The sequence below is a fragment of the Amborella trichopoda genome, chromosome 5 (assembly GCF_054954075.1).
Source record: "Amborella trichopoda isolate Santa Cruz 75 chromosome 5, AtrichopodaSantaCruz75HAP2 v2.0, whole genome shotgun sequence".
NCBI classification, from domain to species: Eukaryota; Viridiplantae; Streptophyta; class Magnoliopsida; order Amborellales; family Amborellaceae; genus Amborella; species Amborella trichopoda.
This window is the reverse complement of record NC_142340.1, coordinates 3,065,602-3,081,908: the sequence shown is the minus strand read 5'-3', so window position 1 is coordinate 3,081,908 and position 16,307 is coordinate 3,065,602. Positions and strand designations below refer to the sequence as shown.

Sequence of the window (16,307 nt, the reverse complement as noted above, 5' to 3'; positions counted from 1 at the left end):
TGCATACAATACAGCAAAAGTTTGCTCATCCCTAATCCAAACCACTTAAATAGTGAGTTCAAATGAAATTATGTAAGAAATCAACAACATAATAGGGAACACCTGGCTTACATTGCTTGTGAAATAGAAATTAAGAGAATTAATTGTGGTAATTCATTGTTAGGAAAAGGAATGATGAATTGTGGTTATTCATTGTTAAAAAAAAGCTTTGACGATGATGATAATGAATTGCGGTTATTCATTGCTAATCAATCTGGCTATCAACATGGTCTCTCTCGCACATGCCCATGGGGTGAGATCAACAATCAGGTTACAAATAAACATTTGGGTGCAAGCAGCAAGAATCTCTCTTTTTTTCTCTCTCTTTTTAATTCCATAAAATTTTCTCCTCTCTCTCTCTCTCTCTCTCTCTTTGTTTCAATAAGAATTTCAGTGTCACTCTGTTTCTCTTCTTCATCTCATTCTATGCTCTTATTTCTTGCTTCTCCCTCCCGATTACCTCCCCACTCACCAGTGTTTTTTTATCTCACTCCCTCCACCTGAATCTTTTATTCCTCATATCAAGCATTTTCCTTTTGTTTTGCGGAAGTAATGCCTTTGCCTGTCATGCTCGCAATCAATAAAATATGCACCTGATGACATTGCCGGCAACACGAATCACAAGAGCAAGCTGCATTTGTTTTGAAAACTTTTTAAGATTTTGGATGAGATTGCCATCAGCATAAGAAACAGTTATAGGAAGCCAGCCAGTTACAATGTTAAAATGCAATATGCTACAGATAAAATATTAGAATAAACCAACACACAAGGACTTGGGCTCAGGCCTGATTGGTTAGTCATCAAAGATCGCAACATTGTCTCAAGTTCAATTCCTAAATGCAGAACTCTCATAGTACATGGGCTCCTTTACTAATTTCCCAACTCCCAGCTGAAACATCGATAATTAATGAAATTTTTTTTGTAAAAAAGGTGGTGCACTGTCTTTTTTTGTATTTTCCAAGTTTATTTCATTATAGGGACTTTTCCATGTTGGGAACCACGAAGTATTGCTTCGAATCTTTACATCAAGTACACAAACCACATATTATACGTATCTTCCATCATAGGGTCCAGCAGATTATGATAGAAGTATCTTACATGTTCCCATCAAAGGGTCCAGCAGATTATCATAGAAGTATCTTGCATGTTTCACAACATCAAATGAGCATCACAAACATAAGAGGCCTGTATTGGTGGATTAGTTTTCAAGGTTTCACTTTTTCAATTTATTAACATGATTAGAAACAAAAAACACCCAAGGTACCAAGTAGTCTCTGACTTGTCAAAAATAGTAATTTTGCAGTTTTGATCATCAACTATTCTATATAATGGTTCCCAAAAAAATATAAATGGTTCCATGGATCAAATTGCACATCTGGTCCCATGGCCAAAACACCTAGATTGGGGAAATTCATATGGCCTTAAACTTTCTCAAACATCTCTGACACATCCCAAAGATGCTTTAAAAAAAAAGAAGGAAAAGATGTTGAGCTCAAATTTTCCCAAATCCGATGCCCATCAATATGTGTGGTCCAACTCTTGGAGCACATTATGGTTCTTAGAAAAAAAAAAGGATCTTAAGAGGGTTATAAACATGATTTTGAGAGTTTTGGGGTTCATCAAAAACCCTAAGTAGTTGCCGATGAGCAAATCGACAACTTGGTCCCACTGGACTACATAACCCTTTTTCCTTGATTAGATGAACTGGGTGGAGAAAAATGATTTTAAAATCTAGGGACCCGTTCTGTTTTTTAATTCCTTTCTTTCTTTCTTTTTTTTCCCTTTTTTTTTTATTCCTTCCCTTTTTTATTCTTTTCTCTTTTTATTATATTTTTGAAAAATATGAGATCAACTTTTTGGGATTTCCATAAAACCTAATTTCAGTACATTAAAATATTAAATACCCAAACGCCAAAATTCAGCATGAACATGTGCATGAACGGATGGATGGATGTCCATGTGCATCCAAGAAGTCAATGGCCTACAGACGCATACAACTTTGAATTTTTAAATCTGATGATTATTAGCTGGTGTTTGGACACAATATGACAAGTTTAAATATGATGGATGCAACTGGTGCATGACATACCATAAATTTAGCCAAAAAGACGCACTTAGGTAAGGTTCTATGCAAACATGAAAAATTTATGCATGCCTGCATATGAAACATGCAAACCACTCCTAGAGCCATCCACATTTTCTTTTGTATCCCCTTATGCACAATAATCTAGGAGAATATTTGTGTATGCATTTGGTTAGCTGCGCAGAAATTCATGAGACTGAATGCACAAGAAACTCATATCTTGTACATATGCAGAAACAAAAGGAACTATTCTAAACAAAAGATATTTCAGATTCATGAGATTTGAGTGCAAACAAATCTTGTACACACATTGCTCCACTACGAACAAAAGTAAATGAACTTTCTTTTTTTGGGTAAATTACCTTAAGAGAAAGTATAGCATAACCCTGTGCAGTAGATGCAATGTATGCCGACATTTCCTGAGGACGAAAAATGCAGATTAACCACACCTGGGAGTGATTCTAATATGGCCCACTATGGTCTATCGCCAATAGTCATTGTCTATATGGAGTGCTCCACTAGATTGTGCTATACTTTCTTTATCTAAATAATAATAAATCCACACCAATTAATCCTCTGCAATTCATCTCCAAATGATTCGACAAGTCCTACTGATGTTCACTTGCATCTCGTGAGACATCCAACTTCTCAACCTTCTATCAAGCCACACATACCTCAAAGACTGGCACTGAAGCACCATTTGCTCAATATCATCCCCCAGTACATTATAGCAAGAAACCAGAATTAGACCTTCTAAAGACTTATGACTAGAAAATGCACGAATCCCAACTCCAGTAATAAGCTCACAACCAGTTGCATTAAACTGAACAAGATTATGTAAATTTTGTGCAATGGCAAGGAGCGAGATATCCGAGATGTTTATAAGCCATGAAAAATTCAAATACTGGAGGTGACTAAGGGCCCCAATTGCCACACCTCCTGTATCTGTGAGTTTTGGGCCACACTCTGAGAGAGACAGCTCCTCTAAATTGGTCAATTGCCGCAAGAGAGATACCCCAAAATCTGAAATTTGGTCACACTCACTAAGGTCCAGTCTTTTTAAAGTTCTAGTGGATGAACCAGTGGCAAGAGAAGCCAAACCCGTATCAGTAATAAGGGAACAACCATGAAGATTGAGATCCTGAAGAGATGTAGAAGCTGCAATGGCTTCCAAAGCCTCATCTGTAATTTTACCACAGCATGAAAGGTCTAGATGTGTCAGATTAAAGGAAGATTTAATAAGTGCAGTCACACCACGTTTCCCAATACAATTTCTTCTTCTTAGATAGACCTTCCTTAGTCTTCTACACCCTGTGGCCATTGCACATAACCCATCATCACTGATAGCATCTAGAACTAATTCCTCAGAGGATTCGAATACCTTGTGTTTGCCTTCGATTAACATAAGAACCTCAAGATTAGGGCAAGTTTTAGCTATGAATTCCAGGTCTAGATCAGTGATCCCTTTCTCAGCTTCTAGCATAAACAAATTTGGAAACCTGGGCAAAAAGCTCCGAAGTGATTCTGGCTCAAGAACCCTCAAATATGTTTTCATTAACCCCTCAACTCTCTTCCATTGCTTACAAACTTGGGAACAGGATTTTCGATCTTGTTTTGCGACCATCTTCAACAATAACCCCACTTCATCGTCCCCGAACTTTTCCATTAAATGAATGTAACTGCAGACAAAATTTCAAATGCTATATATAGGGTCCTGGATGGTATATAATCTAAATGTCTAAAATTCCAAATTTCCAAGCTGATTGATGATTCCCAATTTCACCGACCCCGAGTTTCCATAAATTGTCCATTTTAAGAACAGCTTGACTTCGATAAAAATTTGCATTGAAATACTGTGCATGATTGAAATAATCTATAACCTTTCATCAAAGCCAATGTTTTCATGAAGTGGAAACTATTGCATGATTATCAAGTCCAGATAAATCCCTCCAAACCTTTGATGGCATATAAAATCAGATTCCAAGCTCAATTTCCCAAGGCCAAAAGTTCAGAAAAAATTTAATCGTCTTTTTTAGAATATCAAACCATTAATAAATCCATTAGATGATAAAACCCATCAAAACTCATCTCAATGCAGTAATCCACACCATCATCAAATGTCTCACAACACAAAGGTTTCAGCTTATAAATTCAAATCCCCATCCAGAATAGTCAAACCCCATTCATTCAAATTTATAAACTATACTTTAATCCATCAACCCAAATATTTCCGTTAAAAGAAAATTCTAATCCAGCACAGCCAAAACCATGATCCCTTTATTCATCTCCAAAATTCCATAAAAATCAATTTCTACAACAGAAAACGGCACCAAATCCAATTTCCATAGATATCATAACTCATAAATGGGAAAAATACGTTAAAAAAAAACTAGGGTTTAAGAAATCAAATGCCTGAAATCAACTTGCACTTTACAAGTTGTAACTTGTAACTGTAAACATTATAAATCGGGGCAAGCTTTCTATGCTTTCCCAAAGCTAACATTTATATACTTCCCTTTATTCAGCCGTCCATCTTTGAATGGGATGGAGGGGTAAGATTGCCCTGGGATGGAGGGGTAAGATTGCCCCGGGATGGAGGGGTAAGATTGCTCCATTCACAATGTCACGTCTCTTACACTATTTTATTTTTAATTTTTTTATACAAACCAGTTTTACACCAAACGTTAGGCATCCAATCCTATATTGAACTCGCACTAACAAAAATTATAAAAAAAATATTTTTAATAAAATAAAATAACACAAATATTTTTAAAAAATTCAAGAGGTATTTTGATCATTATGTTTTATTAAAAAATTATTTTTAATAATTTTTTATAAGTACGCATCAATGAAACAATGGTACGTACCAACTTTCATATTTTTATATATAAAAAAATTAAAAATAAAATACTTTGAAACATCATATTTAAGATCAAACGATGAATAAATCTCTTGATCAAAATTAGAGGGCTGAATGGTAGGGAACGTATAAACCTCCTTGAAAAAAAGTATAAAAACCTTTCTCTATAAAACCTAGGGTTTCTCATAAAAAGCAAGGAAAAATCTAGCAAGGTCTTTTGACTTATGTGGCAATGATAATATAACAATATAATCCAAATCAATTGCAGCCAATCCTATTATTTCTCAAATATCTTATGTACCCTTGGAGCTAAAACAAACAACATTTTTACCAGCAAAATTTACAAAAATACCCCCCAACTTCTAAAAAAAAAGTTTGATAGTGATGCAGTCCCATCAAAATAAACAAAGCCTCTCCTTTTCAAGCATATTGTAAAATTATCTTAGACCGTTTATTTTGCTCTAAACATAAGTATTCATCGATCCGCAAGTTCTGCTCCACTGTTTAGTTTCAAAATTTATTGTCAATGTTGAAAATTGATTTTAAAGCTATCATTGAGATTTTCGTTGTCAAAAGTGCTTTCACGAGAATTTGAGGTGAGGCTTTATTTTATTTTCACAAAGCCTATGTTGTGTAGAACCCTCATCCAACTTTTTAAATACTGAAATAGTTTATATAAGTGCGAGGCTCTAAACTGTCAAATTAAAGTGCACGTCAAAACTAACAGTCAAATTAAAGTGCACTTCAAAACTTTCACTAGAAAAGGTTGTTTTTTATGCTAAAAAATACTCAAATTGATCATTTTGACTTCAAGATGCATGGACGTGAGAAAAAATGGATTTCAAGTTTTGGAAATAGTGCATCTTGTAATGCATCTTTGGACCGTCTATTTTCAAGTTTTCTTATATCTACTAAATCTATACTATTTTTGAAGCTTTAAATTTTATAATTGGATATAAAAATAATTTAAAGCTATCACAATGATCTTCATTATTGAAACCACAACACTATTTGAAGGTGCACTTTACTTTGACTGTTTAGACGGTCAAACGGCACCCTTTAAATACAGTGCACGTGGAAGTCAGGCTCGGAATCCAAAAATGAGTATACACTCTTGTGGGAGCATAGAGTAGATGTACACCCTCGGTGAGGAGACCTACTGAGGACGTTTTTCTCAATCTAAAATTTTGTAAACCACATAAGAATCACTAGATGATTATTTTCACAAAAAAAAAAAATTTGAATTTTGAGTTTGTTAACACTTATATTTTATTCTCTAAAAATTAAACGGTCTCTGTTCAATCTCAAGATACTACAATTTTTGGTGATTATTTTCCAAAAAAAAAAGAAATTTTGATTTTGTTAACACTTACTTCACTTTCTAAAAATTAGTTGGTCTTTATTCAATCTTAAGATATTATAATATTTTACCCTAAAGTTAGTCTATTGGTTGAAGAAGTTGTATCCCCAAAATTTGATATCTTAAAATTACTTTTAGATTGTGTTTTATGCGAAGGACAGGGACGAAGTACTATTTATACTCTTAAGATTACTCTCATATGCGGGGTATGGAATATTTTGGGGGAAAAGTTTATATAGAGCCGAGGCTATAAACAATCAAATTAGACCCTATCTCAAAACTTTCACTAGAAAAGGTTGTTTTGATGCCCAAATATCCTCAAATTGATCATCTCAACATCAAGATGCATGGACATGAGAAAAAAATGGATTTTAAAGTTTGGAAATAGTGTATTTTGTAATGCATTGTTTACCGTCAATTTTTAAGATTTTTAAGTTTTCATAGATCTATCAATCTACACTATTTTTTAAGCTTTAAACTTGATAAATAAAAATAAAAAAATATTTTTAGGCTATCACAAAGATTTTCAATATTAAAACCACATTTATCGATACTATTTGAAAGTAGGCTGGAATATGATTATTTAGAGCCTAAGCTCTATACAAACCACACCCATATTTTGGCCCTAAAAATAATCCCATATTAGGATTTAATTTGAGGGAGTAAATAAACAATACAATTTCATTTCTATTTCAAAATTGAGGTACTTCAAGTTTGTAAGTATATGAGCTACGACTCGTGCAAATTTGAGGCTTGTAGGACTATTGTTTTGACTTGCGTAATTCTCCTTGAAATCAATCCTAGCCCGAGTCGATTGCTAGGCATTGATAACTATAGCAACAATAAATATATATAGGGTAATGATCCTATAGGACTCTCTTCTACCTATGTGTGTAGGACCTCAAATGATCACCATTAAAGCTGACACAGATCTGTAAAAAAGTTATCACATGGATGTGAGACTTGATTTTTCTCTAGATCTGTGTCAAATTTAATGGTGATCCTTTGGGGTCATATACACATTGATGGAGGAGGGTCCTATAGGATCATTTCTCATATATATATGGAAAACACTACCCAACGCTTATAGGCGAAAATAAACAGTGATTTTGTCTATGCCCATCACCGCCTAAAGTTCATCGTGCGGTGAACGTGGTGTTTTATTTTTCATTTTTTTCTAAATATCGGAATGACTTTAAATTTGGATTATGTATTCATCAAAAATAGTGGAATCTTTGAAAAATATATAAAAAAAAAGATTTTATATGAAACAATTGGACCAAAATACATATGAAAAGTTTCAAGGGTATTTTGGTCAAAAAAATTTACGGATAATTTTTTTTTATATTTTTATTAGATGCACCTTAGTAAATTGTATATACTCTCCAAATTTCAGATCATTTCGATTTGTAGAAAAAAAATAAAAATAAAAACACTACCGGACAATTATAACCACGCGATGAAATTTTAACGGTGATAAGGGTAGACGAAATCACTATTCATTTTCGCCTATAGGCATTGGAAAGAATTTTTCATATATATATATATATATATATATATATATATATATATAGGGAGTCACTGTTGTACGCTCATACCCAAATGGCCTAAATTGAATCTCATTTTGTGGCCGACATGACGCTCACGGGTGTCCGATAGGGTTTAAATTTTAATTTTTTTCTATAAATCCAAATGATTTGAAATTTTAGAAGTTTTTTTTTCTCATCAAGGCACACCTAATAAAAATATAAAAAATAATAATTTACAAAACAAAATTGACCAAAATCCTTCCAAACTTTTTGGGGGTATTTTCGTTAATTTATTTCATGTATTTTTTTTTTTGATATTTTTTTTAGATTCTTCTATTTTTTAATAACATACGCCTAAAATTTTAAGTGATTTAGATTTGTAGAAAAAAAAATTAAAATTCAAGCATTATTGAACATTCGTGATCGTCAGATCGACCCAGATTCAATATGGGCCGTGGGCGTTTACTGTAGCAGTACGCACTTGGGGGAACATGATCCTTTCTTATATATATATATATGAAAAATATTCCTATGAGCCAATTGGCTCACAACTAAAAATGGGCCCAACGGCCTAGATTGAATCTGGGCCGATCTGACGTTCACAGATGCCTGATAGTGTTTGAATTTTAATTATTTTTATATAAATCCAAATCACTTGAAATTTTAGGCCCGTGTTATTAAAAAATGGGTGAATCTTTGAAAAATATCAAAAAAAATATTTTACAAGAAAAAACTTACCCAAAATACCTCCATAAAGTTTCAGGGTATTTTGGTCGATTTGTTTTTACAGATTTTTTTTTAATATTTTTATTAGGTGTGGCGCTATGAGAAGAACACATACCTAAAATTTCAAGTGATTTGAATTTGTAGAAATAAATTGAAATTCAAATACTATCAGGCATCCGTGATCGTCAGATCGGCCCAGATTCAATCTGGGCCGTTGGGCTCATTTTTACTTGTATATATATATATATATATATATATATATATATATATATATATATATATATATATATATATATATATATATATATATATATATATATATATATATATATATATAGGAAATGAATGTGTAAAGCAAGATTAAGCAAAACACTTCAAAATGATGTTAAAATAGATTTTTAAAAATCAACTTGTGATTGGGGGTATTTTTGAAATAATTCAAAAAGATAGAAAAATGTAAAAGTAAGTATATATGGCTAAAAAAAAGAAAAAAAATTACTAAAACCCCCCTAAAGTATACTATCTATACAGCTTACCCCTCAGCTAACCTTTCTTCTCACTTTTTTCCCCATAATCACCTTTCATTGCAAAAACCCCCTAAGACAAAAAATTGTTATTTTTTGGACAGAAATGCCCTTCCCTTACAAAAAAAATAGTCGATTGACTGTCCCAAGTAGTGTATTGTCGAAGCGACCAATTCAACAGTCGAAGCAATGTGGCTCCAGAAGGTGTACTACCGGAGCGTGTATTTGTACTGCCAGAGCGCTTGTCTTTATTGCCGGAGCAATCTATTCGACCGCCAGAGCGCTGTGGCACTAGAAGGTGTACTGCTGGCATACGTCTTTGTACTGTCGGAGCGTATGTTCTCATTGCCGAAGTGACCTGACCTATTCAATTGCTGGAGCGCTATGGCTCCAGAAGGTGTCCTGCCGCAACGAGTCCTTGCATTGCCGGATCTCGCGTCTTCATTGCCGAAGCGTTTTAATGGAATGTCGGAGCGCATGGGGAGAGAGTCGTGGGTAAAAACCAAGAGGAGAGAGAAGGGGGTAGTTTAGTCTTCTTTTCTTTTGTTTTGGTTTGGAGGGGTTTTTGCGAGGAAAGATGGTTGTGGAGAAAAAAGTGAGAAGAAAGGTTAGCTGCGAGATAAGTTACATAGATAGTATACTTGAGGGAGGTTTTTGTAATTTTCCCAAAAAAAACTTTCCAATATTGCCAAAATGATAAAAAATAAATAAAATTCGGGACAACTCGATCTCAGCAAGGGCCTGAGTGCTAAATAGAAGCTACTCCGCCGATTTTTCAATCATTAGTTTCAATAGACTTTATTTGATTTATGATAATTTTTGTAACACCTTAAAACCTTAATCGTTGAAAGAAAGACCTATGTGATATTTTGTCAGTGAATTTTTTTTTTTTAATCATCCCTTTTGTTTTGGCAAAAAGATCACTTACAGATGGTCTTATTACAATCAATAAATATTTCAAAATAAAAGCAACATAACAATAAAATAAAACGCAATCACTTGATGCCATTTAGACAACTAAACACTATGCTTGATAATATAAAGATAAAATATCAAGAAATAAAAGGAGAAGATGCCGAAGATTATCTCAACCGGGCTTATTACACCTCATACCGAGTTACAAACATCCGATGGTACAGGATCAGCGATCTAGCTTCAATTTCAAACTAGAAAAGCCAATTTCGGCCAAACTGAGTAAGCACCCTTAAATCTGTACAAAACCCTAATCTCAAAAATAATTTAGGCTTAACCCTAATTTCCCAACCCTTAATATCTTTATGTCAACAGAGAGAGATAAAGTAGGAGGCCTAACGTTGGGGCGTGCTCCCTATGGGTCTTAGGGGGGAGAGAGAGGGTAGAGAGAGAATGAGGAGAGAGAGTGGGTTGTACCCCTCTAAGAGAGAGATGAGAGAGAGTTGTGGGAGAGAGAAGGTGTTGAGAATAGGGGAGGGTATATCCCGATTTATAGTGCAAAGTTAGGTTTGAGGTCTCATAGTTTGCATGTTCTTGAGATTGAATATGGACTGTTGATCAAGGTGACTTGTGGGGTGAGAGATTTGAGTCATTCATTCCTAGATGGACTATCAATATTATGGAAAGTGCATAGATCTTATCACCCTTTCTTTAAACCATTTTCCCATTTAAATAAATTAAATCTATTGAAAATATTATGCATTCCATAAAATTGCATAATCCATCTCATATTTTCCATAAGAAATAACAAGTCAATACATGCTTATAATATTTAGGATAAGATATGGTCAATATATATCATATTTCAATTTGACTAAATGCATCAAGATATACTTACCAAAAATTAGATTTCTTGATTCCAATGCAATGAGAATGAAGCATGCAAGGGGTTGAGAGTGCCATCCATATGTGGCACATGTGGACCCCAGCCACTTGTCACATGGTGGGCCCATGTGCCCCATGAGGTTTTATATAATTTTAAAATTTAATAAAATAATTTTAAAACATTATTTGAATTTTATAATTTTGTACAAACAATAACTTTATTTTTATAAGTCCAAAATTATAAATAAAATATTAAAAGATTTTTAAAAATTCAAATAATAATTCGAAAATAATTTCTATCATAAAACAAATACAATTAAATTATTTTGGTGGGAAATGGATCCATATGGTTTAAGAATTCGATCAGTGATCATGAGGTACTCCACCTTCAACTGTGGACTACAGACCACACTTGTTTTATCGAACCGACCAACTGTTTCCCATGACCCACTGTCACACCCTAATAATTTACAATACTGTTATTCCTGAGATGTGACAGACAAAACATACATACATCTATTGATATGACAAATTTACAGTGGCAAGGTCTTACAAAGTAAATAAAGAAAGCTAGCACAATAACAGTATCTTCCAAGGTTGATCTTGACTAGCACTCAAAATGAATCCGCAGTCAGTCTGAAAAATGTTTACCATAGTTTGATGAGTTTGGCTACTCAGTAAGTGATCATCATAATCCTAAAAATAATCATGATTGAAAGATATCAATATTTTCCAAAATGAGATCTATTAACAGAAATGCATCAACAATTTCACTTTCAATAAATACATAATTGAGTATAATCCGAGTAATTGAAATGCTTATAACATTTTTAACGGCAATACATAATTCAAAGGATTTCACAAAATACCCTACTGGCGTCCCAAGTAGGTCACTTATATACCCCATCAGCGTCCTGATGGGTCCACTTAATCCCTATCGACGTCTCAAATAGGTCCACTTAATCCCTGCAGGTCCACTTATACCTCATCGGCGTACCGGATGAGTCCACTTAATCCCTACTGGCGTCCCAGATAGGTCCACTTATACCTCACCGGTGAACCGGATGAGTCCACTTGCATATTTAAATTATTTCTAAATCTCTTTAAACATTCGAAAGCAGCAATATCATGTACTCAACATATCACTGAAATCATTAATATGAATTTCACTTAAACTATTAATAACAGTCACTCTCTATAACATTTCAAAAATAACCAATCAAATATTTTGGGCTGAAATTTAGAAAGGTAGCAGTTTGTAAAGGCATTCTAGCATAATTGTCAATTTAATATGTATAGAAAAACTCTTATAGAAATTCAAGAATACAGAATTATCACAATTTATGGGATATCAATCCACAAATAAACATTTCACAACAATACTATACTCAATTGCAAAAATGTCAATTTTTAAATAATAAGGCAGTCATTTGCATATGAATTTTACAATGTCTAAATATTCAAAACAGTAGAAAGAAATATCACAATTTTACTAAAAGTAGAAATATCACATTTATTTCTAATAATTTGATAGTATCTAAAATTTTCTAACAATAGCCAAAATAAATAAATAAATTTATTTTTCTAGGAATTTACAGCATTTAAAATTTCTAACATAGATAAAATATCACAATTTTTATTAAAAAGATTATTTTTCAAGATAATGAGGTCGTGTGCGCATAAAATTTATCGCACCTAATTTCTTAATAATAAGCAGAAATAATTATTTCATTTTATTTTTAAAAAGAATGGATTATTTTTCGAGACAATGAGGTCACTTGCACATAAAACTGATAAAATAAAGATCCTAGACGGAAATACCACTATTTATTAAAAATAGACTATTTTTCAGAAAGACGATGTCACTTACACACAAATATTTGAGAGGGAGCTTCCGATAAAAATTCGGTTCGAGAGAGGAGTTCACTGTGTTTCGACCAGAGAGAGAGAGATCTCAAAATTTTCTAGGGTAGGAGTGCTCACCTCCCCTATTTAAATTCTGAGAACGTATTATTATAATATTTTATTACGCTCTACCTCATACCTGAGGTGTCGCGTTAAACGTCTGCTTTTAACATACGAAAACCACGTCCGCTAAAGGACGTTGCCAGCTGCAAGCAGCAAGCAAGCAAAAGCAGGCAAGCAAAAGCTAAACCAAGTAAAAATTTTTGAAAATAGGGATGGTCCCCAAGGACCATCATACTCAAACAGACCATCACCTATTTAAAAGCATCTTTTCTCTTCTTTTTTTTTTTTTTTTTTTGAAATTTTAGGATTGTTACACCCACAGTCTAAGCAAAGGCTCATTAACGGGTCACCAAAATCTATCTGATGAGCTAAGGGTCACAATCCCAGTCTGTGGGTTACAGGTCATCTCCTATAGACGAATCAAGGTCACCACAACCTGATGCGGCCACAGCTATATGTTGCATAGGGGGGTATCTCTCGCACATGCATACGCTTTACCCTAAAAGTTGGATACCTAACTTTTTCGAACGATCTATCGATATGCATGCCGTGTGATGGATAATGAATGAGGTTTTGGCCCCCGTCTTTGTAGGCCTATCATCACATACAAGGGTCACATAGTCCCTCGGCTCACTTATCCAAGCATAAGTTCCGACCTCATCAATGGATAACAAAGAGGCCTTCTCGATTTATTCTATATACCCAGGTACCTTGGGTTTTCCAACCGACTGGCCTAGATCGTCAAGCACAGTTCGGTATCAACAAACATCATTTGCTTAGTATGGTCCCCGAGGGACCACACTCCAATTGAGTTTATATTCTACTATGTTTTTCATTACACACTCATAAGGCCTTTAAAGGCTACATAAACCCAACAGTCACCACGTACCATCCCTCTAATACCTTCATAAACCTAACTTCTAAACTATTTGAAAAAATGGTCTCCCCATTGCTTTTACCAAAAAAAGACAGTAAACTACTTTCTATGTTTAGTTCATAGGAAAGTGAGCCTATCCATAATTCCAATGCAACCCTCTATTATTGCTATTTTCTAAGAAACTGCACATATACCTAAAGTGGTATGTACCCATTTTCTCACAGGCCAACCATCTAATGTATGTTGCTCTTTCTAGTAGAGAACTTCCACAAGAACAAAACAACCCATATATGTATGAGGATCTACTTCCATCTCATAGAAGATTTTTCATGGACACCCCCAGATAATGGCATTTCCCAAATCCCCTTCTATTACTAGATTGGATTCAGATTGAGCCTTAGAATCCATGGCAACATATCCCTGAAACTTTTCACTTGACTACCCACGATATGATAGCAGCCTTCAATGGAGATATTAGCTGTGGGAATAGTACTGTCTAATGTTATTTGCTCCATTGCAACCAGAGGTTCCAAATTACAGCTACCTCAAAGATATTTCATGGCACTTTCCAAGGTTTGGCAATGGGAGAGAGGATCATGGGACAGAACTGTTCAATCGAAAGAAACAGACCAAAAGGCGCTAGGACATAGGACCAGAGGTTTCAGGTGAAAGCGTAGCGAAGCAAGAGATCTTTCTACTGCTTGTTTAAGCAATTACACATTAGTCGAACATCAGGTTCTGGAATGATCATATCTTGTCTGGTAGGGCACAAATAGTGCTGGTGCAGCTTTTTCTGCTACTGCATGAAGTATTCCATCTCTGTATCTCTCGGTTGTCTATGTCTCCGTTGTATATCACGAGCGATGCTTCGTGCCTTCTACGATCTTGCTCACTAGGACATCCTGACAGAGAGCCTTTGAGAAGATTTCGAGGCAAAAAATTGGATAGGGATCATATGGTCTAAAGACTCTAAACCATTTGTAGGTCCAAAAACACATGTGAGCACCATCTTCGACAAGCATCCAGCATTCCGACTACCTCTAAAAAGTAATGACTAGCATGCCTCTATGGATCTCTAATCGGCCGAGCCCCTGGTATTTCACCTCACACTCCTATGAAAGAGCCCCAATGCATCCACTCCACACTGATAGGCAATGGCCTCTTTCTCCATAATTTGTTCATTGTTGTTGCGCTTCGCCGCCACCACTTAATAGTTTTGTATCCATTCATTGTCTTTGAGCTCCTGATGGCCAACCCACCTTCTCTTTTGACTTGCTCCAGCTTAGAAGGGTGCATTTTTTTGAAGTACAAAAAACTTTCTCTTCATGCTTTCTAGGAGTTCTGCTACTTTCACTATAAGTTTAAATAGGGACATCAAGTAAACTGGTAGATGTTCTATTGTAGATTTACAATGTGCTACAGTAGAATTAGAAGGAGATTTTGGCTCTCCAGAGATTAATTTTGTTAATAAATTGTCTACCCTACCTCCCCAAAAGTTACAAGCAATGCTTTAAAAAATAACGATTCAAGGAACCGCCCGATCTAGATAAGTTTTCAAGAGAATCATTAAGGTTCTCTCAATATGTCAGGAATCTTGGGGTTTCTCACTAAGAACCAACTGATTCTCTCGCAAAACCAGAAAGTAGCCGGTTATGTTGGATATGGTGATATCCAAAAATCACCCATATAAGGAAATCACATGCCATATTATGTGGGATTGGGATTGATATTGATAAGTTTATTAAGGGCATGTTTGTTTTTTTGAAAGTATTCTTTCATATTTTGAAAAAGTTCCACGTTTGTTTCACACTTTCCATAAAAAGTTAAGAAACTAATGTTTCAACAAAAGTTCTCATTCATTTGTTAAAAAGTGAAAGATTAAGTTCCTAAATGAGTAGAAACTTTATCTTTCGTAACCTTTTTGTTGATCACTATTCACTATGTATAATATAAATACATAATATTAAAATTATTAATATGATATGAAATAATATAATATTACTATAACATAATATTATATAATATAATATAATATTATAATTTAAAATTATATACATAATATATAAATATCTTATATTATGCTATATATTATATATAATATAATAAATAATAATATAAATATTATACAAATCTCTTATATTATACGATATATTATATATAATATATAAATATCTTATATTATATTATAGTGTAATAAATATTATATTATATGTTATATATAATACAAATATACATTAATAAAATGTATAAAATATATTATATTATATATTAGATTACGTTATATATATGTTATATATTTATATTTATATGGTTAATATGTATATGTTATCAAACACAATACCCATAGCTTATTTAAATCTTCCAGAGCAAAACATTCAACTTTCTAGAAGATATCTTTCACGAAAAACAAATGCACCCTAAAAGAAATAACAATACAAACTTGAGATATATGTAATATCTATAAGAAGTTTTTTATTTGATGTGGATTTCAAATCTTATATATATGGGATGAATGTGCAAAGAATTTGTGTGCCCTATTTGGGT

The 16,307-nt window shown here is 33.7% G+C and overlaps 1 protein-coding gene across 1 annotated transcript; it reads right to left on the bottom strand.

The window, feature by feature from the left end:
* Window positions 1-213: 213 nt before the first annotated feature.
* LOC18443365 (F-box protein SKIP2) lies at window positions 214-4,542 on the bottom strand. Its single transcript, XM_088866857.1, has 2 exons — window positions 2,485-4,542; window positions 214-670 (listed from the first exon to the last, which is right to left on the bottom strand). The coding sequence occupies exon 1, from the start codon at window positions 3,786-3,788 to the stop codon at window positions 2,706-2,708; it is 1,083 nt and encodes a 360-aa protein (XP_088722983.1). The 5' UTR covers window positions 3,789-4,542; the 3' UTR covers window positions 214-670; window positions 2,485-2,705.
* Between the last annotated feature and the right edge of the window lie 11,765 nt (window positions 4,543-16,307).